Source organism: Boleophthalmus pectinirostris, unplaced genomic scaffold (genome assembly GCF_026225935.1).
Source record: "Boleophthalmus pectinirostris isolate CB_2022bp ecotype Guang Dong unplaced genomic scaffold, ASM2622593v1 HiC_scaffold_18, whole genome shotgun sequence".
Classification (NCBI taxonomy): Eukaryota; Metazoa; Chordata; class Actinopteri; order Gobiiformes; family Gobiidae; genus Boleophthalmus; species Boleophthalmus pectinirostris.
Window position 1 is genome coordinate 22081015 of NW_026571133.1, and position 26926 is coordinate 22107940.

Sequence of the window (26926 nt, forward strand, 5' to 3'; positions counted from 1 at the left end):
GTCTGTGTGTCCCTGTGTCTCTGTCTGTGTCTCTGTCTGTGTCTGTCTGTGTCTGTGTCTCTGTGTGTCTGTGTCTCTGTGTCTGTGTGTCCCTGTGTCTCTGTCTGTGTGTCTCTGTGTCTCTGTCTGTGTCTGTGTGTCCCTGTGTCTCTGTCTGTGTGTCTGTCTGTGTCTGTGTCTGTGTGCCTGCGCCTTTAAGAAGCCCAGTGAGTCCTTTAGACTGCGCTTCGATGACGACATCAGTATTTTTATACAGTGACCTCATCTCTTATGGCAGCGACAGGACCTCACTAACCGTCTCACAGGCTTTTCTCAATTACTTTACCTCTTATATTAACCTTATGTCTTTAAAACTCGTATAGATTACACCAGGCAGTGATGCTGTTGTAATGTGGACGAATAAAATGGTGCGTCTGCTGGTTTGACGTCGACTTTTGAACGGTGAGTTTTCGAAAGTATCAAAGTATATATCAAACTGCGGCGGGTTACGAGGCCTAGCGTCAAAGTTTTCCTCTGGATCGTCCCTCGGTTAACTTGAAGTTGTCTGCACTTATTACTTTTTGTTTTGTCTTATTGTACGGCCTGGTCAGTTTCACGTCGACACACATTTGCCGACGCCAACGTTACAAAATAACCTGAAATAACTCGAGCGAGCCAACTTTATGTAATGGAAAAGTTAAAGTGATCTTATGCTGACCCGAGCTGTCCAAGGACACGGAAATGTGTTTTTACAGCCAATTACAAACAGTTTATTAACATTAGATAACCTTACATTTAGTTGACTGTATTGTTAACTTAGGGGACAAGTACAATGTAGTACAGTGTACAACATAGGTTTAATACTGCAAACATTATCATGTGATTTAGGCTTGTAGCTAGGTTATATTACACTATTCGAATAGATAACCTAATTAGAAGTCTATATGCTGTTATGTTCTACTATACCTCATATTGAAAGAAGTTGTGTCATAATATTTATGTAAGTTGTGTCATAATATTTTATAAATCTGCTACCATGTTTGTCTACATCTATTAGGCCTATATACATAAAAAAGAACATTGTTATTGTTGAAATGCGTTTCTTTAGGCAATAGCTATACAATTGTAAGATGAAAACACCTAAAATTATAGAATGCTTGTAAAGTAATATATTAGCATTTTTGTTTTTATTATATTTTTAAATTCAAAATATATCATCCTAGGACTAAAAAGCTGTGACACCCCTAACATCGAGTACTTGATTAAAATTTAGAGAAGTGTTAAACAGCCTTTATCTGCGTGTGTAGATGTAACTATTGTAATTGAACCACATTTATTTAAAAAAAAATCTTTGTTATGGCTTAGTGATTGCATTTTACTGTTCTATAATGAAAAAAGTGTTAGTGTCTCTAATCAGCATTTTGTTGTCTGACCATTTAGAAGTTCAACATACTTGTTCAGATTAGAGATAGATCGATATATTGGTTGGCTGATATTTTGTTTTGTTCAATCTGCTGCCTAAAAAATACACTTAACTCTTTATTTTACTTTATTGCAAAGAGATAACTGCTGAAAACAACCTCTAGGTTTGTGGTTAAAACACAGCTGTGGGTGAATGTGTACTAAATTTAAATGGTAGGGTTTGAAGAAAATAATCAAAATTGGAACTACATATCCCCCCCAAAATATCGGCAGAGCTTATCGACCATCGGTTTTCCTGAATTCTATACAATGGGTATCAGCATCGGCCATGAACAAAACCCAATCTGTCGGCCTCTAGTTCAGATTTGATAACTTATTATAAATTGGTTTGCAAGCTTTAAACTTGTCAGAGATGTGCTCCTAAATGCACAATGACTCAACTTTAAAGAAGGAAAGTCCCACTTGATTCAAAGAAGTAAAAGCTCAAAAGTTGAATTGAAACTTGATTGTTCTTCTGCAATTTACAAACCAGGGTAAATTACTACCTTCAGAGGCACCAGACTTCTGGTTCCAAAACAGAGTGAGAAATGAACATCACAGATGTCTCATGTTAAATGTTGCTCTCAAACAAAGTGTGTATGATGGGTCAGTGTTTGTGTCCTGGTTCATGACACTTGGTTTATCTCTTTCACAGGGACCTTCACTATGAGGCCCAATACAAGGGAGCAGAGTGATGATGTCATTGATGGCAGGTATCTCAGGTGGACTGCAGTGTGCATGAGCTCCTGCCCATACTAACGCTCCTGTCACAAACACACTGTGGTACCAGTGTCTCTCTCTCTCTGGGCTGTAGCCTCGCTCTGTCTTTGGACTGATCTGAGACTGCCAAACACCATGACATCATCCCTGGCTCACATAATGGTGCTCTTCATCTCCTGAGGGCCTTCGTCAGTTTGTCATTGCACTGCACAACCAGCTGGACCATACTGAGGGCCACTGCAACAAGAGGGGCAGCTTTTTTGGGCCCGCAGGAGGGGTGGGGGGGGTGGGACATGTCGGGGGGTCGTGCGGCAGTTGTGAGTAGGTGCACCTTTGCAGTGGGGATGCAGAGGCCCAGGACTGTGAGGCCCATTGGGGCAGAGGCTTTGGTAGCTCTGCTCGAAGGTGGCCTGGATGGAGTGGTGCTGATCGACAGCAGGCCTTTTGTGGATTATAATTCGGCGCACATCCTGGAGGCCGTTAATGTCAACTGCTCAAAGCTCATGAAGAGGAGGCTTCAGCAGGACAAGGTTCAGATCACAGAGCTGCTGCAGCACTCAGCCAAGAAAAAGGTATTTTCACCACATCACTGAGTAATACCTCCTCCATTAACTGAAACATCACATATTAATCTTTCAGTGAGTTTCTTTGAGTATACTTTTGTTATATAGAGACTTTTCTCCTGATAGTTGGAGTTACGGGGCAATCAAGAAGTTGTTGTGTATGATCAAAGTTCCTCAGACCTGGCAGCTCTCAGCCCTGACTCATTCCTTTGTGTGCTGCTGCTCAAGTTAGAGAAGACATTTCCTTCAGTCCATCTCCTCTCAGGTGAGTCTTCATATTACCATCTGAATTATATATGTACCTACTACAGAATAGGAGCTTTATTGACAAAATACCCTTTCTGTTTCTAATGTTTATAGTCAGACATAAAAAGTTTCTCATGATGAGAGTTTGAAGAGCACTTTAATGACTGACTGTTTTCTCTTTTTTATACTGCTGGTGCTCTTATGTAAGCATGATGTCATGCTCTTACACAGACTCCACCCTTATAACGTTAAGAAAACATATCTGAGAGCTCTCCAAAATCTGCCTATAAAAATAGGAACACCAAGATAAATGCATGTAAGCATGTACATACATACTATATCTATATATGGTAAAGGAAATAGACGGAGATTTGTCTGATAGATTGGTCATGGTAATTCTTATCGCATCTGAAGATTGATTTGTTAAGCAGCTTCAAGAATGTGAACTGAAGACATCTATGTTTTGATTCAAATATCTTAAAGCAAAACAAAAGGGCAAATGAGTCAGCAACAGTTCCAAATAGAAGTAAGTTATCCTCAAAATATACACTCTGGTTTGTGTGTTTGTCTCATCCTCAGGTGGTTTCTCAGAGTTCTGTCATCTGTTCCCGGGGCTGTGTGAAGGGAAATCCACATGTGTGCCATCATGTGCGTCCCAGCCCTGTCCCCCAGCCACCAGCATTGGCCCCACTCGCATTCTGTCTCATCTGTATTTGGGCTGCCAGAGAGATGTCCTGAATAAGGTACAGCACTTCAGTCTGTATCCCAACTATAGACATCTCCAAGAGCACACTGCACTTTTCACTGGCTCACTCTGATGTCTTGTACCCCCATCTTTTTAAAATTTTTACATTAGATTGTGACAGTATGCACAGTTATGCGTTTGTTTAATTATATTGCTTCAATTTATGCTCCTTGAATCCCTGTAGAACCCACAGTGACAGTATTTTTACAGTGTTTATACTTTATGTGTGTGTGCAGGAGCTGATGCAACAGAATGAAATAGCTTATGTCCTGAATGCCAGCAACACTTGCCCCAAGCCTGACTTCATCCCAGACTCCCACTTTTTGCGAGTTCCCGTTAACGACAGCTTCTGTGAGAAGATCCTGCCTTGGTTGGACAGATCTGTGGAGTTTATTGGTCAGCAGCATTTGCAAAAGCAGTCAAACCATCTCTGTATACTTCCTAGTTGAGATAACATTTTTGTTTTCCAGAGAAGGCCAAAGCTTGCAACGCACGCGTCTTGGTGCATTGTCTGGCTGGCATCTCACGATCTGCTACTATCGCCATCGCTTACATCATGATGAGAATGAACATGTCACTGGACGAGGCATACAGGTCAGATTATGCTCAGTGTGTGAACATTTGAAATATATTCTATAGTATTATATTATTATACATTTGGTCATGTATTAACTTTTGTATAAATAACTGTGTTGTAGTGTTGGCATGTTCAGATGCATTAGTGGCTGATATGTTTGTGATCATTCACATTCCCCAGGTCCATACAGCATCTCTGTAATGAGAAGGACAGTTTAGCTTGAATTTAACTGTCCAAACTCATTATCCTGATGAGCACTCTAATGAGCCCCACATTCCTCTTGTGCTTTGTGGCAGGTTTGTGAAGGAAAAGAGGCCAACCATATCTCCAAACTTTAACTTCCTGGGTCAACTCTTGGACTTTGAGAAGAGAATCAAAAGTGTCAAAGAGAACGCTGATGAAGCAGATATGCCCTCCAGACTTGTGTGTGACCAAACCTGCACGCCTGGTCCTGGGGCTGCTCCTCAAACCCCCCCTCTGCCTTGTACCCTCACGGAGCCATCTGAAGATCGTCTGCTGGAGCACCTGAGCAATGTGCACCTCTTTGACTGCCCAGAGGAGGGCATCAGACTCAAACGCTCCTTCTCACTGGACATTAAGTCTTATGGTGAACCTCCAGGGGCCAGTGGACACAGAGGGGATGCAGGAAGGGCATCTGCTTTCAAAGAGACCACCAGTAAACCATGCCAGTTCTCCCCAGTGGAGGAGGTTTCAGAGCAGTCGACCCCAGAGCAGAGCCCTGACAAAGAAGAGGCCGGAGCTCCTGAGGCAGCAGTGAAGCCCCCCAAAAACTGCAGCTCCACGCTTCAGCGCAGCGGTAGTGTGGAGGACAGTGGGGGCCGTGTGGTGTTTAAGGGCAGCCCAGGCGGTGCTCTAAAAGGCTGGCACTCAGACATTCTGCTGGGCCCTGTCACTGTGTCCACGTCCTCTCTGGCCGGCAGTTGGTTTCTATCATCAGAGTCCACGCGGTTTTACTCCACGTCAGCCATTTTGACTGGCGGTGGATTTGCCTACAACTACAGCCACGGCCTGGAGGCGGTGCAGCGCCGCAGTCGCCAAAGGACTGGGGATTGTGGAGACTCACGCCGCAGTTGGCACGAGGAGAGCAATTTTGAGAAGCAGCTGAAGAGGCGCAGTTGTCAGATGGAGTTTGGGGACGCGAGGACAGACAGCCGCTCTCGAGAAGAAATGGTCAAAGTTGGAAGTCAGTCGAGCTTTTCCGGAAGCATGGAGGTGATCCAGGTGTCCTGAAGCTATTGGCGTGGCAATACAAGAGAGTCGACGACTTCTCACAAACAAACAATTACACCAACTAGCTGCTTCGCAACTTTATCTTTTACGTTTAGAAATACAGCAGTTTCACTTGAGTACAAGCATCATAATTACAAATGAAGATGTAAAAATTGAGTGTATAATCATGATGTAGCCTCATAATAAAAGCAGCATTCAAACTGCAGTGTTGTTCCACATAATAGCAGCAGTCCAACATTAATTGCAGAAAAGATTTGGTAGAAATCATATTTTCCAACAGCCATGGCATGCAAGGTGTGTTTATTACAGAAAATATGTTTTGTGTAAAACCAGTGTTTTCATTTAATTTTTTACAAACTGAAAAAAGTTCAGTTTTACTACCGCCTTTGAGTATCTCTTGTGGCACCTACAAATAGACATTTCATCCCTGGACAGTCACCTGAAACTTCACCCCACGTTATAATGGAATTTAAATCTGGGGTTGGCTCTCTATTCTTCAGTCTTGATTTGGAATCATGAACGAGGTCTTTTATTGGTGTTTATGGCTAATTTTAAGGGTATTTCCTCTTCAGCATTATGTAACATGACATCCCAATTAATAAGAAAAGCATGTCATGACTTTTGGGTTCAGTGGTTTTCGATCTGACTATTACTTCCACTTGTATTATGTCATTTGCCATGTAGAAAAATGGCATCTACCAAAAATAGGGACTTCTGCTTTTGTTGGACTGCCATCACATTGAACAATGCTGCTTTTTCTGATGACCTCTGACCTTGTGAATGTGATGAAACCAACAGTGGATGTGAAGAGCCTCTGAATGTTTTGAATCTCTACAAAACACTACATTTCTACAGCAACAAAAGCAACTACAGACCAAGAGACCAAGGTGTTTTTCATATTTGTACTAGTCCATTGTGTTACCAGTAGGTTTGACAGAGCGACATGTTCCGGAGAACAGAGGCTATTACGAGTGCTGGAGAGACATTCACAGTTTAATCTTTGCACTATTTGTGGGCTGAGGAACCTGGTTAATAGTGTGTTTGTGTTGTTGATGCAGCCATACTTCAGGTTTGAAGATGTGAATATGGATAATATAGACTCTTTATTTTTTAGTAAAATTGTTGATTTAAGCAACAGATTTGTGGATGTGTGTTTTAATAATGACAGTTGAATTAAATTAGAAAGTTTGTTAACCGTGCCATCTGCTGGACATTTTTTTCCATGTCAAGCCTCATTTAATACCACCAGTCACCACTAAACAAAAAAACAAAAAAAATGACAAGGAGTTTTTTTTTTTCTGTAAAGAATTTATTGTAGAATGGGCAGATCCAAACAGAAAAGGCACCATGAAAAGTCTACAAATGCATCATCAAACCAATGATTCTGATTGGCATCTGTGGGTTTACTAAACAGTCGTATTTCTGTCATGAACATTATTATTCTGTATTGATAGAAACACATATTTGAGCTACCACAAAATGGCTAAGTGCATCAAAATCAGTATTACAATTGTCACAAATGGTGACAGGAAATCAAACTCCTTTTATTGTTTACCTCTTGTGTCTGAACACATACTTATATAATCAAATACACAGTTATACAGTTGTGTGACTCATGAGACTGATACAGATCAAAACAGTCCTAGTTCATGTTTTTGCTCCACTGGACAAACAGTTTGTGGTCCTTTTTTTTTTTTTTTTTTTTTTTTTTTTTGCAGACCTGGAAAAATCAAAACTTCCAGACAAACAGTTGTGGCAACTGCCAGTACCCAAACACCTGAGTGAAAATGAATGCTCTTAGACCAATGAAACTACAAAATGGGTTTGTATCCAATCTAAAAAGTACTTTCAGAATGACACAATCTGAGACATGGGCAGACTGGGTGTAAATTGTGTAGCAATACAATCCTACTGCTTAAAAATATTTACACATTCTAACGTCTTGGGCAAATCAGGCTAGCAACATTACATGCACCTGTGAGGCTACTGGTTGCTTTTGGTGGAGCTTATACAAGAAGCAGGAGCAGCTACTACATTCACTCAGATTGCACAATGACTTGAATTTAAGATCCACACATGATCAGAGAAGTCATTTTCCTGTGCAAAAATGCTCAATTTGTCTAAGCTAAGTCTTTTACAGAAAGACATTCCTTATCCATTCTTATTTATTAACATTTCATATCACACTAAAACTCATTTGATACTGCTTCCCGAAGAGCAAATATACATAAATATTAATTTTCATAGGTGGTTATTTGTACTGTACTTTGTAGCTGGATATTCCCAAGAGAATAGTCAATAGTCAACAATTGTTACAGTTTTACATTCACATGTCAGCTATCAGTTCCAGTTTGTGCCTTAAGAATTTTTCATAAAAAAATTCTGAGTGATCAGTCAAATTGTACTCACAAAACACAAGTTTCCTTCACAATTGCAGGTAGAGGTATAGTAGCATTCTCTGGAGATCTCTCACTGACAAAGTGTGGACTATTACAAGCCGTCTATTTTTAACCAACCTTGGCTCAGCTTTTAACCAACTTAAGTCAATAGAGGACAGAAGAGAAAAGAAAGACTAGATAGGTTTTTAATCAGTAATAGATATTTTACATTTGTATAAAACTGTGTGTATTAAACACTGCAGTATTAAACACAGGACATATGTTTTATGAATACAAATCGCACAGGACTTTTCAGGGCCTGTTCAGATTGAAAACATTAGGCACAAAGTGGAGCTTGTAGCCGTAATACTGAGCGGTGATGGTAATAACAACCCACTGAGTTTCCTCAAGTCCTTTAGGCTTCTTGGTCAGGCAGAGTTGGTGCATGTTAGAACAGACTTCATGCGTTGTCCTTATGGAGAAGAGTTGAGAAGCTCCTGTCGGCGCCGCATAACCTCCACAAAATGAGCATGATCCTCTGCTGCCTAAACATGGACAGCATGAGACAAAACTGTAGCTGTGAATGAAAGCTTAACTGAAAGGAGGACTCTCAGTGAGTGCTGCCTTCATCAAAAGACTCCACCCCTGAATCACAGGTGGAGGCCGCTAGCTTTTCCTGTCGCCTCCTCATGATCTCCTGCAGCTCAGCACCAGAGCTCCTCTGCAACACAAAACAAGACTCCCTTTTAGGAAATACAGGCTTAGACAAGTGTTTTCTACCAACCACTAACAAGCCAACTTATGCATTTTAGGCCAACCGCAAGCAGATTTTACCAGCCACTCCCTGACTTTACCATGGTCTCTCAAATGTACAAACAAAAAGCTACTTCAGTTTAGTAGGAATTGGAGTTGGAAAACACCTTTAAGGAGGTGGTGCACATTTTATTCTAAAAATAAAAGCATTTTTATATCTTGAAATGAAATTTAAACACAAACAAATGGAGCAAATGGATTCCAGGGAGCTTAAGTTTGAAATGTGCAGAAAACATCTTGAATGGAGTTTGAATCAGGATGCATGCTGGGTAAATTCAAAGCAGCACTATACTATGTGAGTACTAAAGTGCAATTATGCACCCTAGGACAATGTAAAAATATTAGAATATTGTGAAATTATATCAAGTCTGTTTATGTTAATTCATAAACTTGGCATTTTGTTCATTCATCAAGGCAAGGCGAGCCTTTGCATGTGACGCATGTTTCCAAACAGTTGTACTTACCAAAGCCACGATAATGGACCGCTGACAAGGAAGTTTGTTTATTTGAACTTTTTGTGTTTCATATAACCTAAACTTATGGCAGTTTTTTCTGCTAAACCATTTTAATTGTTTAAACTAATTAAAGAAATGACCGATCCACGGACATATTTCCACATTTTGACACTGTGATTGAAATTATCCTCCCATATGGAAATAGAAAACCATCACTGTTCATTATTTTAGGATTAAGGTCATCATTTTCTATTAGGGCAAAATATGCTGCAAACCTCAAAAAAAAAAAAAAAAAAAACTGAAAATTTCACACAATTCTACTGCATTCTGTCTGAATTCAGTTCTGTAATTTACAAATCATCTGTTAATGCCTTTAGTTGAAAAGTGATTTGAAAAGTAACAACAAAAAATGAAAAACAAAAAAATAATTGGCAAGTGGAGAACATTTTAGAATATGACTATTGTACAAGTTGAGGAGTACCAACTCAGCAATTTTGGTAAAAAAATTGACATGGTCCATAACGCTAAAGAAAACAAAAAGATGTGATCTACAGAGTTACATAAAATCTAAAATTACATTTTAAGGAGGGAAATTCTATTATGATCTGGAATTTCTTTTAATACAGCAACAAACACATTGTAGGCTCAATGCATGTGAACCCTGTTAACTGTTAAGGGTAAAACATGCAGAAGTACTGGTTCAATATTAACAAACTCACACAGGTATGCCTCTTGATGTCTACATGCAAGATACCAGCAACACTCTACATCTTAGACACTAGGGGGAGCAGTGGCTCAGGGGTAAAGGGATAATTTGGGATGTGAGGGATCTGTACAGCAGGGCAGTGCTACTATTAATTATAGGCGCCATCCTGATGGCCAGATTTACACTCTTACAGCTGATGTCTGTTTGGGCATCAGTGTTGCATTTATATATTTATTTTTATTGTAATTATTAGACATGCTTACAGTTAGATAAAAGGATGCACCGATTCAGTTTTTTCATTACTGATACTGTTACTTTGACTTTAAAGGTGAATTGAGTAAATTTTCTTGTGGTTCATCTGTCAGATGCTTTTCTTCATGGAGATGTTATTGTTTTGTCTGAAATGTTTTACAGTAGGGTTTAAACCTTTCTATCTTCAGACCAAACCAGATTAAGTTACAGGCCAGATCTGCAGAGAGAGGTAACCCCATTAACAGTCAGAATGCCTGTTTTTGCAGGTATTTTTGAGCTATAAAAAACACCTATAATACCTATCATACTGTGGAACATTTCAGGTAGAAAAATAACATCTGTAGAAACAAGTAGGTGACGGACCCCCGACCAACAAGTTACACAGTGCACTTTTAAGTATCTGTCGTGTCATTTCCTTCTTTAAAACACAGTTAATTTGTTACACAAGAGATATAATCATGTTATGCAACTGTTATTTATTCTTCAAGTAACTACTGAACAGCTTTGTATAACAAAAGTTCTTATTCGGGCTTATTACATCCTGTTAAATCCACAACCAGGATATCTGCTAAATTGATATAATGAAACCGATACCCGATTCAGCAAATTTTTTTGTATCAGCTCTAATATTCAATACGAGTATCAATATTGGTGCATCTCTAGTTAGATGTTTAAATAATAACACTAACAATAACAGGTAAAATCTGACCAGCAGCATGAAGCAGTGAAAATCAGTTTATGGAAACAATACCTTAACAAATGTAGTAACACATTCAGAAGATCAAAGGGGAGTCAGAAGAAAACCTGCAGGTGGGAAATAGACACCACACACCAGACCTTGCCAGAGTTTGGGGATAGAAAATGTGAAGACAAAGGCCTAAAGCTACTGACCTCACCACTCTTATGTAAAGATATTTGATTTATCTTGGTAATATTTTCCATAATTATGTAGTTTAATATAGCATACCATAATATACATATGGTATATTGTATGTTTAGCGATGCACACTCACCTCCAGCGCTGCCTTCTGCACCATCACTTGGCTGTAGACTCGAGCTCCATCATCAGGACAAACTGTCTTCAGCTCCTCTTTGTTCAGAGAGAAGAGTTGGGCACCAGTCAAGACTCCCAAGCTTGAGATGGTCCTACAGGTAAAAGTTAAAAGGGACATATTATATAAAAATATACTATTATGAGCTTTTAACCATAACGCTGTTCCCTTATCATTAGCTTGTAGTTTGACTGATTCATGAGTGTCTGAATAATCATGTTTTGTTCTGCATTCAAGGCTTGAGTGTTCATAAAATGTATGTTTTCACCTAAACCCACCCACTGCTCTGTTCTTACTCGCAAGTTGGAAGAAGAGTTAAAAAATGTTATTTTTGGACTGTAAAAAAATTTAACTGAAAATCCACTGGTTGCTTCAATTAAATGCCACTATGAAGAGGCGGAGCTTCTCATTCTTGCAGTTTTGAACAGGAAGTCAATAGACCCATTTCAATTATTAAGCCATTTCAGATAGTGTTGCAATTTACAATCAACAAAATGTTAGATAACGATCCACATGTTTATAGTTTATATAGTTTCATACCACTAAATACCAGACAAAACTGTAAAGGTACATCTGGTTGAGGGCTGACTCACACAGGGCTGAAGCCTTTGGTCTCGAGCCAGCTCCGCACGTCGTCTGGAGAGGACTCATATGTGATGTTGACAGTCTGCTGGCTGTTGCCTCGGCACGGCACCTGAAACTTCTTCTGTGCGCTTCGTCCCAAAGTCAGTCTGTGCATGAGCTCATCCTGCACCTCCTCCATGTTGGATTTCCTCCCTGAAAAGAGAAGGAAAACCATCAGTGGGTACATAGACATGGACAGTAAAAACTGCATTACTAGAATATTCAAATAACCAATAATTTGACTTTACTTAGATAACTCTGAACTACAGAAATTATAATTATGGTAATGATCTGTTTTTTTGTGTTTGGTGTGTGTGTACCTGTGAACATAGACACTGAATTATATTAATGATATCCAAAATTTATTCTTATGCCCAGCACTATGTCAATAAAAAAATATATATATATATGCTGGGTCACTATGTCAATAAAAAAATATATATATATATGCTGGGTCTCCTCCTTGAACCGTCACCTTATCGTGGTGGAGGGGTTTGAGTGCCCGAATGATCCCGGGAGCTATGTTGTCGGGGGCTTCATGCCCCTGGTAGGGTCACCCAAGGCAAACAGGTCCGGGGGGACGGGTCAGACGAAGAACGGTTCAGAAGCCCCTATGATGAGTGTACGAGCAAGGCCAGTTACGTCGCCCGGATTGGCGTCACCGGGGCCTCACCCTGGAGCCAGGCCTGGGGTGGGTGCTCGCCAGCGAGCGCCTGGTGGCCGAGCCTCCCCCCACGGGGCTCGGCCGGGCTCAGCCCGAAGGAGCGACGTGGGGCCGTCCTCACGTGGGCCCACCACCCGCAGGAGGATCCATATGGGGCCGGTGCAGAGAGATCTGGGCAGCAGTCGACGGCGGGGGCCTCGGCGACCGGATCTCCGGACATGGAGACTAGCTCTGGGGACATGGAATGTCACCTCGCTGGGGGGAAGGAGCCTGAGCTTGTGCGGGAGGTTGAGCGTTACCGACTAGATATAGTCGGCCTCACCTCCACGCACAGTTTGGGCTCTGGAACCCAACTCCTTGAGAGGGGCTGGACTCTCCATTTCTCTGGCGTTGGCCGCGGGGAGCGGCGGCGGGCTGGTGTGGGCCTGCTCATTGCCCCACAGCTCAGTCGCTGTGTGTTGGAGTTCACCCCGGTGAACGAGAGGGTCGCGTCCCTGCGCCTTCGGGTCGGGGACAGGTCTCTCACTGTGGTGTCGGCCTACGGGCCGAACAGCAGTGCAGAGTACCCGGCCTTCTTGGAGTCCTTGGGAGGGGTACTAGACAGTGCACCGACCGGGGACTCCGTTGTTCTCCTGGGGGACTTCAACGCCCACGTGGGCAACGACAGTGACACTTGGAGAGGGGTGATTGGGAGGAACGGCCTCCCCGATCTGAACCCGAGTGGTGTTTTGTTATTGGACTTCTGTGCTAGTCACAGTTTGTCCATAACGAACACCATGTTCGAGCACAAGGGTGTCCATAAGTGCACGTGGCACCAGGACACCCTAGGCCGGAGGTCGATGATCGACTTTGTCGTCGTGTCATCTGATCTCCGGCCGCGTGTCTTGGACACTCGGGTGAAGAGAGGGGCTGAGCTGTCAACTGATCACCACCTGGTTGTGAGTTGGGTTCGCTGGCGGAGGAGGAAGCCGGAAAGACCTGGCAGGCCCAAGCGTGTAGTGAGGGTCTGTTGGGAACGTCTGGCGGAGCCCTCTGTCAGAGGGACCTTCAACTCGCACCTCCGGGAGGACTTCTCCCGGATTCCGGGGGAGGCTGGAGATATGGAGTCCGAGTGGGCTTCATTCTCGGCCTCTATTGTCAATGCAGCTGCTCGGAGCTGTGGGCGTAAGGTCTGTGGTGCCTGTCGCGGCGGCAACCCCAGAACCCGGTGGTGGACACCGGAAGTAAGGGATGCTGTCAAGCTGAAGAAGGAGTCCTATCGGGCCTTGCTGGCTCGGGGGACTCCTGAAGGCAGCTGACGGGTACCGGCGGGCCAAGCGTGCTGCAGCCCGTGTGGTCGCGGAGGCAAAAACTCGGAGCTGGGAGGAGTTCGGGGAGGCCATGGAGAAGGACTATCGGACGGCCTCAAAGAGATTCTGGCAAACCGTCCGGCGCCTCAGGAGGGGGAAGCAGTTCTTCACCAACACTGTTTACAGTGCGGGGGGAGAGCTGTTGACCTCGACTGGGGACGTTGTCCGGCGGTGGAAGGAATACTTTGAGGATCTCCTCAATCCCACCGTCACGTCCTCCGAGGAGGAGGAGGCCGAGGCTGGGGACTCGGAGGTGGACTCATCCATCACCCTGGCCGAAGTCACTGAGGTGGTTGGCAAGCTCCTTGGTGGCAAGGCTCCGGGGTTGGATGAGATCCGTCCTGAGTACCTTAAAGTCTCTGGATGTTGTGGGGCTGTCTTGGCTGACACGCCTCTTCAACATCGCGTGGCGGTCGGGGACAGTACCTCTGGACTGGCAAACCGGGGTGGTGGTCCCTCTGTATAAGAAGGGGGACCGGAGGGTGTGTTCCAACTATAGGGGGATCACACTTCTCAGCCTTCCCGGTAAGGTCTATGCCAGGGTACTGGAGAGGAGAATCCGGCCGATAGTCGAACCTCGGATTCAGGAGGAGCAGTGTGGTTTTCGTCCTGGCCGTGGAACACTGGACCAGCTCTACACTCTCCATAGGGTGCTCGAGGGTTCATGGGAGTTTGCCCAACCAGTCCACATGTGTTTTGTGGATCTGGAGAAGGCATTTCGACCGTGTCCCTCGTGGTGTCCTGTGGGGGGTGCTCTGGGAGTATGGGGTCCGGGGCCCTTTGCTAAGGGCTGTCCGGTCCCTGTATGACCGGAGCAGGAGCTGTGTTCGCATTGCCGGCAGTAAGTCAGACCTGTTCCCGGTGCATGTTGGACTCCGCCAGGGCTGCCCTTTGTCACCGGTTCTGTTCATTGTATTTATGGACAGAATTTCTAGGCGCAGTCAGGGGCCGGAGGGGGTCCGGTTTGGGGACCACAGGATTTCATCTCTGCTGTTTGCGGACGATGTTGTCCTGTTGGCTTCATCGAACCAGGACCTGCAATGTGCACTGGGGCGGTTTGCAGCCGAGTGTGAAGCGGCTGGGATGAAGATCAGCTCTTCCAAGTCCGAGGCCATGGTTCTCGACCGGAAAAAGGTGGCTTGCCCTCTCCGGGTGGGTGGAGAGTCTTTGCCTCAAGTGGAGGAGTTCAAGTATCTCGGGGTCTTGTTCACGAGTGAGGGAAGGACGGAACGTGAGATTGACAGGCGGATCGGTGCAGCTTCGGCAGTGATGCGGTCGCTGTATCGGACCGTTGTGGTGAAGAGGGAGCTGAGTCGAAAGGCGAAGCTCTCGATTTACCGGTCAGTCTTCGTTCCTACTCTCACCTATGGTCATGAGCTCTGGGTAGTGACCGAAAGGACGAGATCGCGGATACAAGCGCTCGAAATGAGTTTCCTCCGCAGGGTGGCTGGGCGCTCCCTTAGAGATAGGGTGAGGAGCTCAGTCACACGGGAGGAGCTCGGAGTAGAGCCGCTGCTCCTCCACGTCGAGAGGAGCCAGTTGAGGTGGCTCGGGCATCTGTTCCGGATGCCTCCTGGGCGCCTCCCTCGGGAGGTGTTCCGGGCATGTCCCGCCGGGAGGAGGCCCCGGGGAAGACCCAGGACACGCTGGAGGGACTATGTCTCTCGGCTGGCCTGGGAACGCCTCGGGGTCCCCCGGAGGAGCTGGAGGACGTGTCTGGGGTGAAGGAAGTCTGGGAGTCCCTGCTTAGGCTGCTCCCCCCGCGACCCGGCCCCGGATAAGCGGACGAAAATGGATGGATGGATGGATGCTGCTGGGTTATAAATGATTTAGCCTACATAAAATTTGAATTTTAAAAGTAAATCCTTCTGTTCATAATCATTGATCTTTACACGCAAAATGCAGAACATATTCAGTAATTGTAAATTCATATTTTTTTTCTATGTTCCATTTGTTTCTGAACATTGTTATGGTTTACCCCAGTGTAAAAGTTTCTAGTGTCCTTTACAGAAGCACTCACTGTTTGCAGGTATGGCTGGTTGTGCCTGGCTGTGCTCCCTCATGGCAACATTTCCCTCGCTGGACGTGGTGCTGTTGTGGCGACTCACAGTGCTGCTGCAGCTGCTGGGTTTGGGGGTCTCACCGGTGGGAGGGGGCAGAGGTGGAGTGGGCAGGCCAGCAGGGGCAGGAGGGGGTGGGGACACAGGAGACATCGGGGACGTGGGTGTCGGGGGCATTGGAGTCACCACTGGTTTAGAGTGCTCTGGTCTGGTGGACTGCTTCTGAAATCCAACAGGTAAAGTCAAATCACCAACCACCAGCTATACTGTCAGTCAAACCTTTGAATAGCACTACTCATAACAAATATGCATCTTCAAGTATACAGTATTATTCTTTTTTCCTTTTTCAGAGTACTTTTTATTGGATTTTACACTAATAATGTACACTGTTTTAGTCTTATTCATATATGAGCAGGCCAAGGACAATCACCACATCAAAACCAGGACTAAACTCGAACTCAGACCAAACTCAGACTAGAACTAAAACTAAACCAGGACTAGAATAGGACCAAATATACATTAGGCTATGAATGCACCCTAGCTACATAAGCTTAGTAGATGCGTCAACATGTTTTTTTTCCCCCTTTCCTTCTTTACACACTAGAGATTATCATCATTAAACTACAGTCATTGTCTAAAACACACTGGTTTACCTCATTCAATTCGCCCAATAATTGCTGCCAATGTACAAAGAAACAAAAAATATAAAATTATATGATACAACAAAACATTTAGAATTTGGTGGCACTGCAAACTCATTACAACAGCTTACAGGTTAATTAAGCATAGAATAAGGCACAGAAAAACACACACAAAAATAGCATTACTAAACTAGTCCTCACTAGAGACCATTTCCTTTCTTTACCTTGAACAACTCAAACTCCTTCTTTGGCATCATAAGCTTAAGGAGAATGGACATGAGATAATGATTGATGAGTATTTGATAAAAAACATGTACTATTGTTTAGGGTCCCATACCTGGATAGTGTGGCTGTAGACGGGCTCTCCTCTACCTGTTATGTCCACTGCTTTGGTGAGCTCTAGGATGTTGTTTGGCACATAACCACATGCCCCACAACCATTACGGACTTTCCACCACTGCTTTCTGTCATCAAGAACCTACCACAAACATTATAAAATGAATAACACATTTGTCATGTTCAACAACAATAGGATCTTTTATTTACCTCTAAGACTTCATCCTTCAACACTGACAGTTCTGTATTATTCCTTGCAACAAAGTCATATTTTGATTTGGCGATCAGCTTATTTTGACCTCTGTCATCAGCCTCATACCCCCTGACAACAAACAAAAACTGTCATGATAACAGATTAAGTAACCCAAACTAGTATATATGTACCTCTCTTGAACTCAGTAAATAATTTATTTTTAACTAAGAGCCATGGAGAAGTGTCCAGATGTTTTAACCGTGCTTGAATAGGAAAACAAATCAAACACATGAAAGAATAGAGCCAGATCCACAGAGAATAGAAGTCAGGTCAGGTTAAGTATTTTAGAAAAAGGAAACACTTCAAGAGGATCCAGGGAAAGAAATTCGTTTAAAATGCAAAAGGGGAGCAGTTCTCCAGGGCTTTGATTTTTGACCTCAAGTTACCGGTCGACACAGCGGGTGACAGCTTGCCTAAAAGTGGCCACGGCCATGTTGGGGTCCAAAGCCTGCATGCGTTTGTATGCGGTGTTGACATACCCGTCTCCAGGAGGAAACCTCTGCAGCGCTGTATGCTACGAGACCAGATGCACACAGTTGTAGTGAGGGTAGGCAGATTGGAGTCATGGCAAGTGATTAACAATATCTCACCTCTTGGGCCAGTCGAAGCTTCAGCTCCTCATTCCTCTGGATGTCAGCATTCGCCAGGCTCTCGGCCAAATGTGCCAGCTCCTGTTCACGTGAGGGGGGGACCATGGGAATAGCTGGAGGTTCCCAACCATCACGAAACTTCAGAACACAAGGAGGGAAATAGTGATCTTTGGGCCACTCCAACCTGGCGGGAAGAGAAAAACATCCATTTCTCATGTAATTTTTACACATTTACATTGGTTATAAAAAGGCATCTCCACAGAGTCATCCAGCAGAGTCATGGAATACAATCATTTGAGCTACTACTACGCTTTCACTTCACAGCCCACCTGCACTTGGTCCAGCCATCCCCCAGTGCCACCCACATGTGTCTCTCCTCTGCTGTGCCTGCTGCATGGAGGAAGTCAATGGCTTCTTTTGTGAGGAGAGGAACAATGACGCTACGAGCCAAATCCACACTGCCTGAGGCCTGGATCACCTGCAACACAAATAAACCAAATCTTTATTAGGCCAAATATAGGTATACAATGAAATAATCAATAAGAGGGGCTGACCATCTTGAGTGGCATGAACAGGAAGTGAACTAGATCCACAGCACTCGGGTTTTGAATCTGGTCCTTCAGTGTTCCCTTTGGAGAAACTTACAGTCAAACATCTGAATAAAAATAACTTAATATAAATAACAGCACAATGGCCCGCACCAGCTGATTGAAGGCATGTTTGAATTTTTGCAAACAATCAACAAACTCTTCTTCATTCGGAGGCTTGGAGCGCAGAGTGAGGACGCCCTCTATAGGATGCCATTAAATAAATTAAAGTAAAATGTACAGTAAACACTATTCAAAGAAACAAAACAATGCAATTTAAAATGAAAACTTAACTTTACCTCCTGGACTTCTCCTTTTGCCCTTTTTAGACTTTTTCCTCTTGGAGAGCTCATTGAAAGCTTCTGCTGCCTTTTGCAGTTTTGTTACAAAGAACTCAATGTCATCCAAAAGGTGGTTCAATATTTGCTGTGGCGACAAGTAAATTATTAATTATTAAGAGCTAGTTTTGTCTTCATTGTTAACCTTTGAAATATAATGTTTAATATTTTCCAGGATAAAACAGACAAAAATTAATTATTCCCCGTGCTGATCAAACATTTAGTCTGCTTTTTTTTTAGATTTGAGCTTAAACGCTTCCAAACTCTGATAATATTCAGAGTCCAATCATCTTAAATCCTCTGTGGTCTATTGTGCTGTAAACCCAGATGACCCAACACAGTAAGTGCTCAGAGCCAGAGCACAAATAGAGTTCAAAATAAACTGACCACTTCTCTGTCGACACGAGCTGCTGTCATCTCCACTGAACCATCCAGCTCGTACACTCTCTGCTTCTCATCTGCCAAGGAATGTTTTGTTATAACACGTACACAGATTAGAACATGTAAAGCATACTAAATCTGATCTTTTCATGTAACTGTAATTAAAGTGCTACCATGAGTATTAGTATTCATCAACTGCATCAGCACCATTGAACCTCCACTTACCTCACTTACACATCACATTCATACCTAAGCAATGCAAAGTGTCTTGTCCAAGGACACAACGACGTAGGCACAGGTCAAAGTTCAGATGGGCTAATGCTATAATCACTCAGCTTTTGCTAAATCAATTGTTATACAGACCAAACAGATTAAAACAAGTGTGAGCAATGACTACTCACAGTCTTGCTGCTCACTGGTCCACGCAGACCAGGCTGCCACACGACTCTTCACATCCACCTGAGTGTCAGTAGCAGGGGGCTCGGGGGCAGGGGCAGCAGGAGGTGGGGGGATGATCCCATCACTTTTTAGGATCATTCTACAGGCACATTATTCAACATTAACTACAGAGCCTCTGATATATGCAGACACCCAATATCAAGCACTCCAGAGAAAAATTAAAATAATGGAAATACATAAGAGGACTCACTTTAGCGTCTCTGGCCTCCTCTTTACTTTTCCACCTTTGGCATCACTGATGGCACTCTCAATATCTGCATGGATCAGGTTTGCCTAAAGGAAACACCATCAAACTCTATGCACTTTAAGTTTAGATTTGTCTAAATGATACTCGTTACCTTGATGTCATCGCACTGGAAAAGGTGCAGGTCAGGTTTGATCTGCCCCGACTCTTTACAAACCAACGCCAGGATGGAGTCATAACTGCAGGCGTTGATTACAGCCTGACAGTGCTGTATCGTCCCAATGGGGAAGTTTTCCAGCTCATTCTGAAAAATAAATCATCCTCTAAACCTCCTATTCATACATAATATCAGGAGAAGTTTGAAGAAGTGCATATGATGATGATGATGATGATGATGATGATGATGATGATGATTATCATTATTGTTGTTATTATTATTATTATTATTATTAATTGCTGAGTTTGGTGGGATCGGTTCCAAAACATTACCTTGTATAAATTAGCTTTATCTTTGGCTCTTGTGTACAGTGTGGTGGGTAGAAGTTATGGAGTTATGTCTACTCTGTTACATCTGCTGCCAATGTGCAGTAAAAGTTGACATAAGTAAAATTACAAAACTTTACCAAAACTCAAGTTTTGTAATAAAATCTGGGTCCTCTCTATACAGATCGTACCTGTAACATGGCCTTGCCTCACCTTCTTGTCGCCACAGAAGTTGCGGACCACCAGAAAAGTTACATGGTGTACGTTTAAATAAATGTGTAGTCTAACCAGCACATGCACTTTAAACTGAATTGTTTTGAATGTAAATAGAGGGCCGTCATGATAATTACTATATCGGCTTATCATTCAATACATGACAAATGGAACAATATATTTTAGTGGTCAACCTTTATTGTGGTACTTTTTTGTACTAATAGGGATTTTTTCTGTTATTAATAACTCCTATTCATGTAGTGTCATTATAGAAATAAAATAACTACTACAGTATTTCATTCTGCTATTTATTCATTGCAGTTTGTGTTATTCAGCCATATTATGCATTCAGAAAACTTTTGAGGATAATCCTGATTTATCATCATTATGTCAGTGGCCTAAAGTGGTTTCAATATTATCACTTCTCTATATTTTCTTCAACTAGGTATTGTACTCCAAAATTTGTTACCATAACAAGTCTAGTAAAATAGAGCCACTCTGACCTTGGTCTCCAGGTCTATGAGGCTCACGGCCTTGTCCTCCACCTGCAGCAGCATCTCCTGAGTCCACACTTTGCCTTTGGCATCAAGCAGGCGCAGGCGCCTAATCCCATCGTCCACAGTGATCATCCCATCTTTACGGTCCAGAACAAATGTGGTCAGGTGCTGAGGAGGGAGCATTCACAACAAGATACATCAACAAATGCAGCAGAAGCTATTAAGATTGTTTTATTGAGTCATGCCTTACCTCCACATGATACTGTGAAGTGTCCGTCAGGCTGTTGATGCTATTTTTTGTGTAGTGTTTTCTTTGTTCTGGAAAAAAAAAAAAGGCATAGTTGTAGTTCAAAAGCAAACATAAGTTGGGTATGGTGTTTCCAAGAAATTCACACGGCAATAAAACACACCAAAAGAAAATCAGCATCACCTCTACAATCATACATTTAATTTCTTATATTTTTCAAAGCCTAAACACCACCATAAATCCGTGCAAAAGCACAAACAAATCACACGGTTAACTCTGCTCACTTTGACTTCGCTTTTTGTTTTTGGCAGATGAGCGAAGGAAATACATTTCTTCTCTTCCTGTAAATGTAAGAAAAAGAATGTGTAAACATGCACAGGGCTGCCTGGCAGTAGAAACGCCAGTGTAACTCTGTGGGCAAACACAATGTAAGGGTGTTCCAAATGTGGGCCAAAATAGAGGACAATCTTACCATAAAGAGCTTTGGCACTGGACTTGGCTTTAGACTTTGAAGGCTCTGGAGATGAGCCATGGCCACTGTAACAGAAAATAAACATCAGACAAGGTTGAAGCTAAAAAGTGATTTTAAGTTTTCTTGTTTAATGCAACTCAAGATAGACGTTGAATGCTGCTGTACTGCGACTGTAAAGGTAAAAATGCATAATGTATGATGATATTTGATAAGATTCATTTATATCAATTTACATTTGTATCTAAAAAGTGTGTTTTTTCATGTTTCACATTTTATATTTCAGAGACATTAATTAACAATTTTGTAAATATGCCAGAACGAGCCAAGGGGGCCATTTTTCATCTGTAGTTAGTCTTGATTGTTGAATGACTACAAAACGATACAAACAGACTCGTATTTATAAAAAAACAAAACTTTATTATCATCTCTAATTATTTTTGGCCTGTAAGAGTCACAGTGAGGAGGTCACTTTTGCCTTTTGAGGTCTTCTGGAAACAGGATGGCTGAGAGCAGCTTGAGTGTCTGTGAAACATGATATTTTCACACATTGGCTTGATTCTAACTGCTGACCGCATCAATATTTAATGGGACTGCTTAATGCTGCCGAGAGCATCAAACGATTTTACTACTCAAGCCCTGAACCGCGGTGACCCACTTGTTGCTAATAAACAAAACAATCTGAGCATGTGACCCCCATGAGTAAAGTCTTACTTGATTTGGGAGCTGTAGGAACCAAAGACATTGGAGGTCGGGGTGTCATAGCCGTTCATCCTGCCTCAGTGACAGTCAGCTGAAACAATAGTGGACAGCAAATTAGGGCCAATCAATACACTATATATACAAAACTGGATTCATGTTTTCATAGATGAGCCATACTGTATTTATTCCTATATACTTGGAAAAACAAACTTCGGAAGCACAAACTTGAGGTTGTCATTACATATATTAATTATATATAAAAATATTGAACTATATATACACTTCTATACCAATGTTCCAAGATTATAATTACAGGTTGTCTGATTATTAAGACAAAATTCTTTACCACTAGCAGACACAAAAAACAACATAATGAATGTTTCTAAATTAAACCTTTGCACCATTAAATAAACTGTTCTCTGGACGTCTCTTCAGTCACATGTGAATAGTCAGGATCAAAAGTCAGTGGGGTTGTGTTTGCTGAATAAGGACACAGAGTTGCAGCATGTACAGGAAGACTGTGTGTGATTGCTTTTCCCAGGACTCCTCGCTCCCTTATGTTTTATTCACCGGGGACTCTCTCACGTCCGACTCTGTAGCCATGGCAACGGGCACGAACAATACTACAGTAAAATACCATTGTTAAATACAACACTTCAAGTCTGTGATAACGAAAATGACCTGCATCAACTATTCTTCAGGTATTCTTCAGATGCTCCGATTTGATGACTTTATCTGTGAGAAAGGTTTGCCCAGGCTCTTTAAAGTGAGTGTAATTTCGGTGACAGAGCGAAGCACTAAATGTCAGACAAACTTATCGGGGCCAAACAGCTGTTGGACACCACACTATTGTATGTTCTTTACAAGTGCTCCTCACATGATGGTGAATTGACACTGGCCATCACAGAGTAGACATCTACTGCTGCTTCATGAGGAGTTTGACAGAGGCATTCTTCATACTTACATTATACTTACATTATAGTTTGTCCCCAAGAGACAGTCAATGTCATAAGACATCACCACAGTTATATTATACTATACTTCGGTTGCCAATATCAACCTGTTATTTGTACTTTTGAGTGTATAAGCCATTGAAAATGTAGCCAAATTTTGCACCAGTACTTTCCTGCACATCCGCCATCTCTATGTTCTCAGTTTGTCCTCAGTGCATCAGATGCGGCTGTATGTTTGACAAAAGCTGACAGTTAATTTATTCACAGTTAGACATATCGCTCAAAAAATCCACACTGGATCATCACTACTTGCCTGTCATAATATCTAAAAAGTATATCGTGATCCTTCTTGCTTTGGCCTGATATAGTCCATGGTTAGGCTTAAAGACTTACAAATATTTTCTGAGATGATTGTCCAATATACTGTGGCTCTAGCATCGGGGGACCTAATGCCATAGTTAAAGACACATTTATAAGCTCATATGCTTTGAGATGGCAGCAGAGATGTATCCAATATCCAAACATGGCCTGTGACTGACTGTGGAGACTGAAGACCTTTCTGACAAATCTGCTCAATAATCATTATTGATATTGATACAGTATATTATGCCTAGAATGAATTGGGTTGCCATGACAACAACACATGGCATGCGGCTGCCTGTGCACCCCACAATCGAGGGGCAGTAAAGCATTTCCACGTCAGCACAAGCCTCCAATCACATACAGTGAGCTAGCTGCTAACAGGGGACATGTTTTTCATACTAGTTTTGAATCTGACATCTCAAACAAACAGCAAACTATGCCACAGAGCGACTTCTAAAAAAAAATCCATCAATATAGTTACATAACAAAATTGAAAAAGCATCAGAACAGCAGAAATCATATAAATTCATTATTTCCTGTCTCTGTTATGAAAAAGAGCATTAATGTTTTATCAAGCTCAGTACTGTTTAAATATTAACCCATGTCCAAATACACTGTTGTTAACTCACCAAAGAGGAACTGCTCTGTCATTTTTACCACCCGCAGTTCCATTCTAATAATGCACTGTGAAAAAGCTGGTGCAGACAGTGTCAAACAAAGACAGTGGCTTCTGTGTCTCGCTGAAGAAAGTAAAGAGGATTTGTAAGAAGATTTACATCCATGCTGCCAACGCACATAATCTCTCCTCTCATTTAGGACTGGTACTGTTGTCACTGTTGTTACTTCACACACTGTCTCAAATTATATAAGTATATTTGCACTATGCACTATTTTAGATTTGCAAAAAAATTAAATAAAATACCAAGGTCAAGGCATCCAGATGACTTCCCATTACAAGTTGTTTTTTTCCAGGAAGGTGACTAAATGTATGACGTATGATTTGTGTGCCTTAACCATCCCATATCTAAGAGAAGGCTAATCCGCAGGCAGGGGAGAGGAGCGGGTCACTATGGACATTTGTGCTGATGATGATTGAGCGACCTCAGGTCACAGCAACTCTAATCAGGCTGCACAATGAGAACACTGGGTTTGGATTGATTCATCTGTGATCAGCCCTCTCCTCTGTGATTCCCACAGGATCCAGGACATGGACACTAACCTACATACAACAGGAGCACGTGCTCTGTATATGTGAAGGGCTGAGGAAATACTGCGGACCACCAACCTGTGTCTGTGTCCCCTCACAACTGTGCTGAGAGACACTATAGACCACCATTACTCTTTTACAAAAAAAAATACATATTTACAAAGTACCCATCTTTGCTAATGATCAACAGGTATTCTAATCTGGATCTAACATCACATGTCTGAGCTGTAGTTTGTACTTTCAACAAATTTAACACTGAAATAATACGCAAACTTCTTGAGGTATGAAGTACTGGAAAACCTTGCTGTATGCACTGCAGTCATCATAGTACTTCCCAATATTTTTAATTCTGCATTTTTTTGGTTGATTTGACTAATCCCATGCCTAAATAACAATAGACCAAATAAGTATTAATTGAACAGTCACTGTCTAGCTGCTAAAACATGATGCACATTAAGACCTACCTGGTTACCCCTCTGCTGTGCTCACAGGTACAGTCTGGGCTTCATGTCTGGAAGATTACTGCAGCTCCTGGATTTGCGGCTGCATGTTTTCCAGGGCTGACAAGCTTACAGGACTAATTAATGAGTCATTTAGAGCAGTGGGCGGGGCCTCAGAGGCTGACAGAAGCCCCCGGGTGGGGCCCCAGAGATTGACAGGTGGCAGTGAGGAAAACACTAACAGGATTTATAGATTGAACTTTACAACTCCATCTGCACCTTGTTATGTCATGTCTTAGACTTTCTATTCACTTTCAATTGTTCAGCAACACATTGAGCTGTAATGTTTTTTTTCTTTAAAATGATGCACTGCGTAATTTTTCTGATTGCAGGGCTGCTACCTGCTTCTCTCATGGAGATGCTTGTGCTCGATTTATTGTCAAAAATGCATAAAAAAACCCATAAATTCTTACTGTGAGTACTGACCCCTCTCCACAGATCTGACCTGTAACTTGACCTGGTGACATTAGCTGCTTGTCTGGCTGCAATCCTGTGAATATATTCTAGGCAAAGCAACATCATGTAGTGTAACCTCCACCAGAAGTTAAATGCAACTTTAATAGCATTAACTATGAAAATGTGATGCTAAATTCAACTGTATCAAAACCCCCAAAGATAATTTAATTAAGTCAGTGTTTACCATCTCCCACTGAACTTTGACCCTATCATAGAAACACTATTGATTAAAGAAGCAGATATCATTAAAAAAAAAAAAAAAAGATCAGTCATACTAACAAGACTGAAACTCACTGATAGACTTCACACTTCACAAAATACAATCCAATGATGATGTGACACTTTTCCCAGAATGTGACCCTTGCAATTGTTTAAACTGGTGTCACCTCTTGTTTCCATAACAGCACAGGCACCAGAGTCACACCTGGCAGGTTTGGTTACATCACTGTGTCATCAACAGGAAACACCAGCGAGAAGCCTGCAGTCCAAGCCAAAAAGTAATTTTTTCTACCAAAACAGCTTGTAAAAATTTCAACATAGGTCTGTCATAATAATCACTAATGATAGGATGTCATCAACATTCCCTGGGGCTGTGGTGCTAAACATAGACACTGCTCTGTCTCAGGCTTAGACTGATCTTTTTTTTAACACAATCTGACCACATTCATATTAATCACAGGATCCTAAAACATGTGCTCTTTAAATCCATTTTGTATTTTTTCTTGAGTTTTCAGACAATCTTAAATCTTAAAATTTTTTTGGGCAGTGTTTGCTAATTTCTGCATTGTGTCACCACGGTAACTTCTGCACATACCGCCATACAGATAGATACTTTATTTATCCTGAAAGAAATTCATTTTGTCACTACAAACTATCGATATCGATTTACTGTTTTTGGCCTCAATATTTCTGCACCTTTTCTGTATGCTATATATATGCTCTTTCTGTCTCTGTCGGTCTCTAGATTTTAGATAGATATAGATATATAATTTTGTAATAAGATAAGATTTGAGCTCCACGGGGTAGAACAAGTAACTCCCATGACTAATATTAGATAAATGGCAGATTAAGTTATTAGTTTATCTATTGCTGCTGTTTTAAGTAATATTGGAAATGTAGTGTTTTTCAGGATGTGTTTTTGTAATATTTTCTGTAGCAGCTCATCACACTCC

At 42.2% G+C, this 26926-nt stretch overlaps 2 protein-coding genes across 4 annotated transcripts in view; one reads left to right on the top strand and one right to left on the bottom strand.

The window, feature by feature from the left end:
* The first annotated feature begins 237 nt into the window (after window positions 1-237).
* On the top strand, window positions 238-6736 carry dusp16 (dual specificity phosphatase 16). Its single transcript, XM_055153804.1, has 7 exons — window positions 238-441; window positions 2096-2732; window positions 2850-2988; window positions 3549-3712; window positions 3951-4110; window positions 4185-4308; window positions 4588-6736. The coding sequence occupies exons 2-7, from the start codon at window positions 2454-2456 to the stop codon at window positions 5540-5542; spliced, it is 1821 nt and encodes a 606-aa protein (XP_055009779.1). The 5' UTR covers window positions 238-441; window positions 2096-2453; the 3' UTR covers window positions 5543-6736.
* Window positions 6737-6870: 134 nt separating this feature from the next.
* Window positions 6871-26926, bottom strand: part of eps8a (epidermal growth factor receptor pathway substrate 8a) — a 22295-nt gene continuing 2239 nt past the window's right edge. The window contains exons 2-23 of one of the 3 annotated variants that reach the window (XM_055153800.1): window positions 22288-22366; window positions 21577-21641; window positions 21389-21445; window positions 21108-21175; window positions 20864-21025; window positions 19819-19968; window positions 19671-19753; window positions 19423-19559; window positions 19028-19098; window positions 18602-18728; window positions 18417-18505; window positions 18270-18344; window positions 18045-18193; window positions 17716-17899; window positions 17605-17639; window positions 17083-17194; window positions 16874-17014; window positions 16761-16796; window positions 15856-16117; window positions 11792-11975; window positions 11160-11292; window positions 6871-8641 (exon numbers count right to left, since the gene is read on the bottom strand). In XM_055153800.1, the coding sequence (XP_055009775.1) occupies window positions 8531-8641; window positions 11160-11292; window positions 11792-11975; window positions 15856-16117; window positions 16761-16796; window positions 16874-17014; window positions 17083-17194; window positions 17605-17639; window positions 17716-17899; window positions 18045-18193; window positions 18270-18344; window positions 18417-18505; window positions 18602-18728; window positions 19028-19098; window positions 19423-19559; window positions 19671-19753; window positions 19819-19968; window positions 20864-21025; window positions 21108-21175; window positions 21389-21445; window positions 21577-21641; window positions 22288-22346 (2490 nt within the window). In that variant the 5' untranslated portion in view covers window positions 22347-22366 and the 3' untranslated portion in view covers window positions 6871-8530. Of the gene's footprint in view, window positions 8642-11159; window positions 11293-11791; window positions 11976-15855; window positions 16118-16760; window positions 16797-16873; window positions 17015-17082; window positions 17195-17511; window positions 17640-17715; window positions 17900-18044; window positions 18194-18269; window positions 18345-18416; window positions 18506-18601; window positions 18729-19027; window positions 19099-19422; window positions 19560-19670; window positions 19754-19818; window positions 19969-20863; window positions 21026-21107; window positions 21176-21388; window positions 21446-21576; window positions 21642-22287; window positions 22367-26926 lie in introns of all 3 variants that reach the window. The other 2 variants (XM_055153799.1, XM_020926458.2) reach the window with 2 other exon arrangements.

What these genes read in the sequence shown, in the direction of transcription:
- dusp16 (XM_055153804.1), top strand. Translation starts at nt 2,454, where the DNA reads ATGTCGGGGGGTCGTGCGGCAGTTGTGAGTAGGTGCACCTTTGCAGTG. An exon ending in AGCACTCAGCCAAGAAAAAG is followed by an intron (nt 2,733 to 2,849) that starts GTATTTTCACCA and finishes TTCTCCTGATAG; the next exon opens with TTGGAGTTACGGGGCAATCA. An exon ending in TCACTGGACGAGGCATACAG is followed by an intron (nt 4,309 to 4,587) that starts GTCAGATTATGC and finishes GCTTTGTGGCAG; the next exon opens with GTTTGTGAAGGAAAAGAGGC.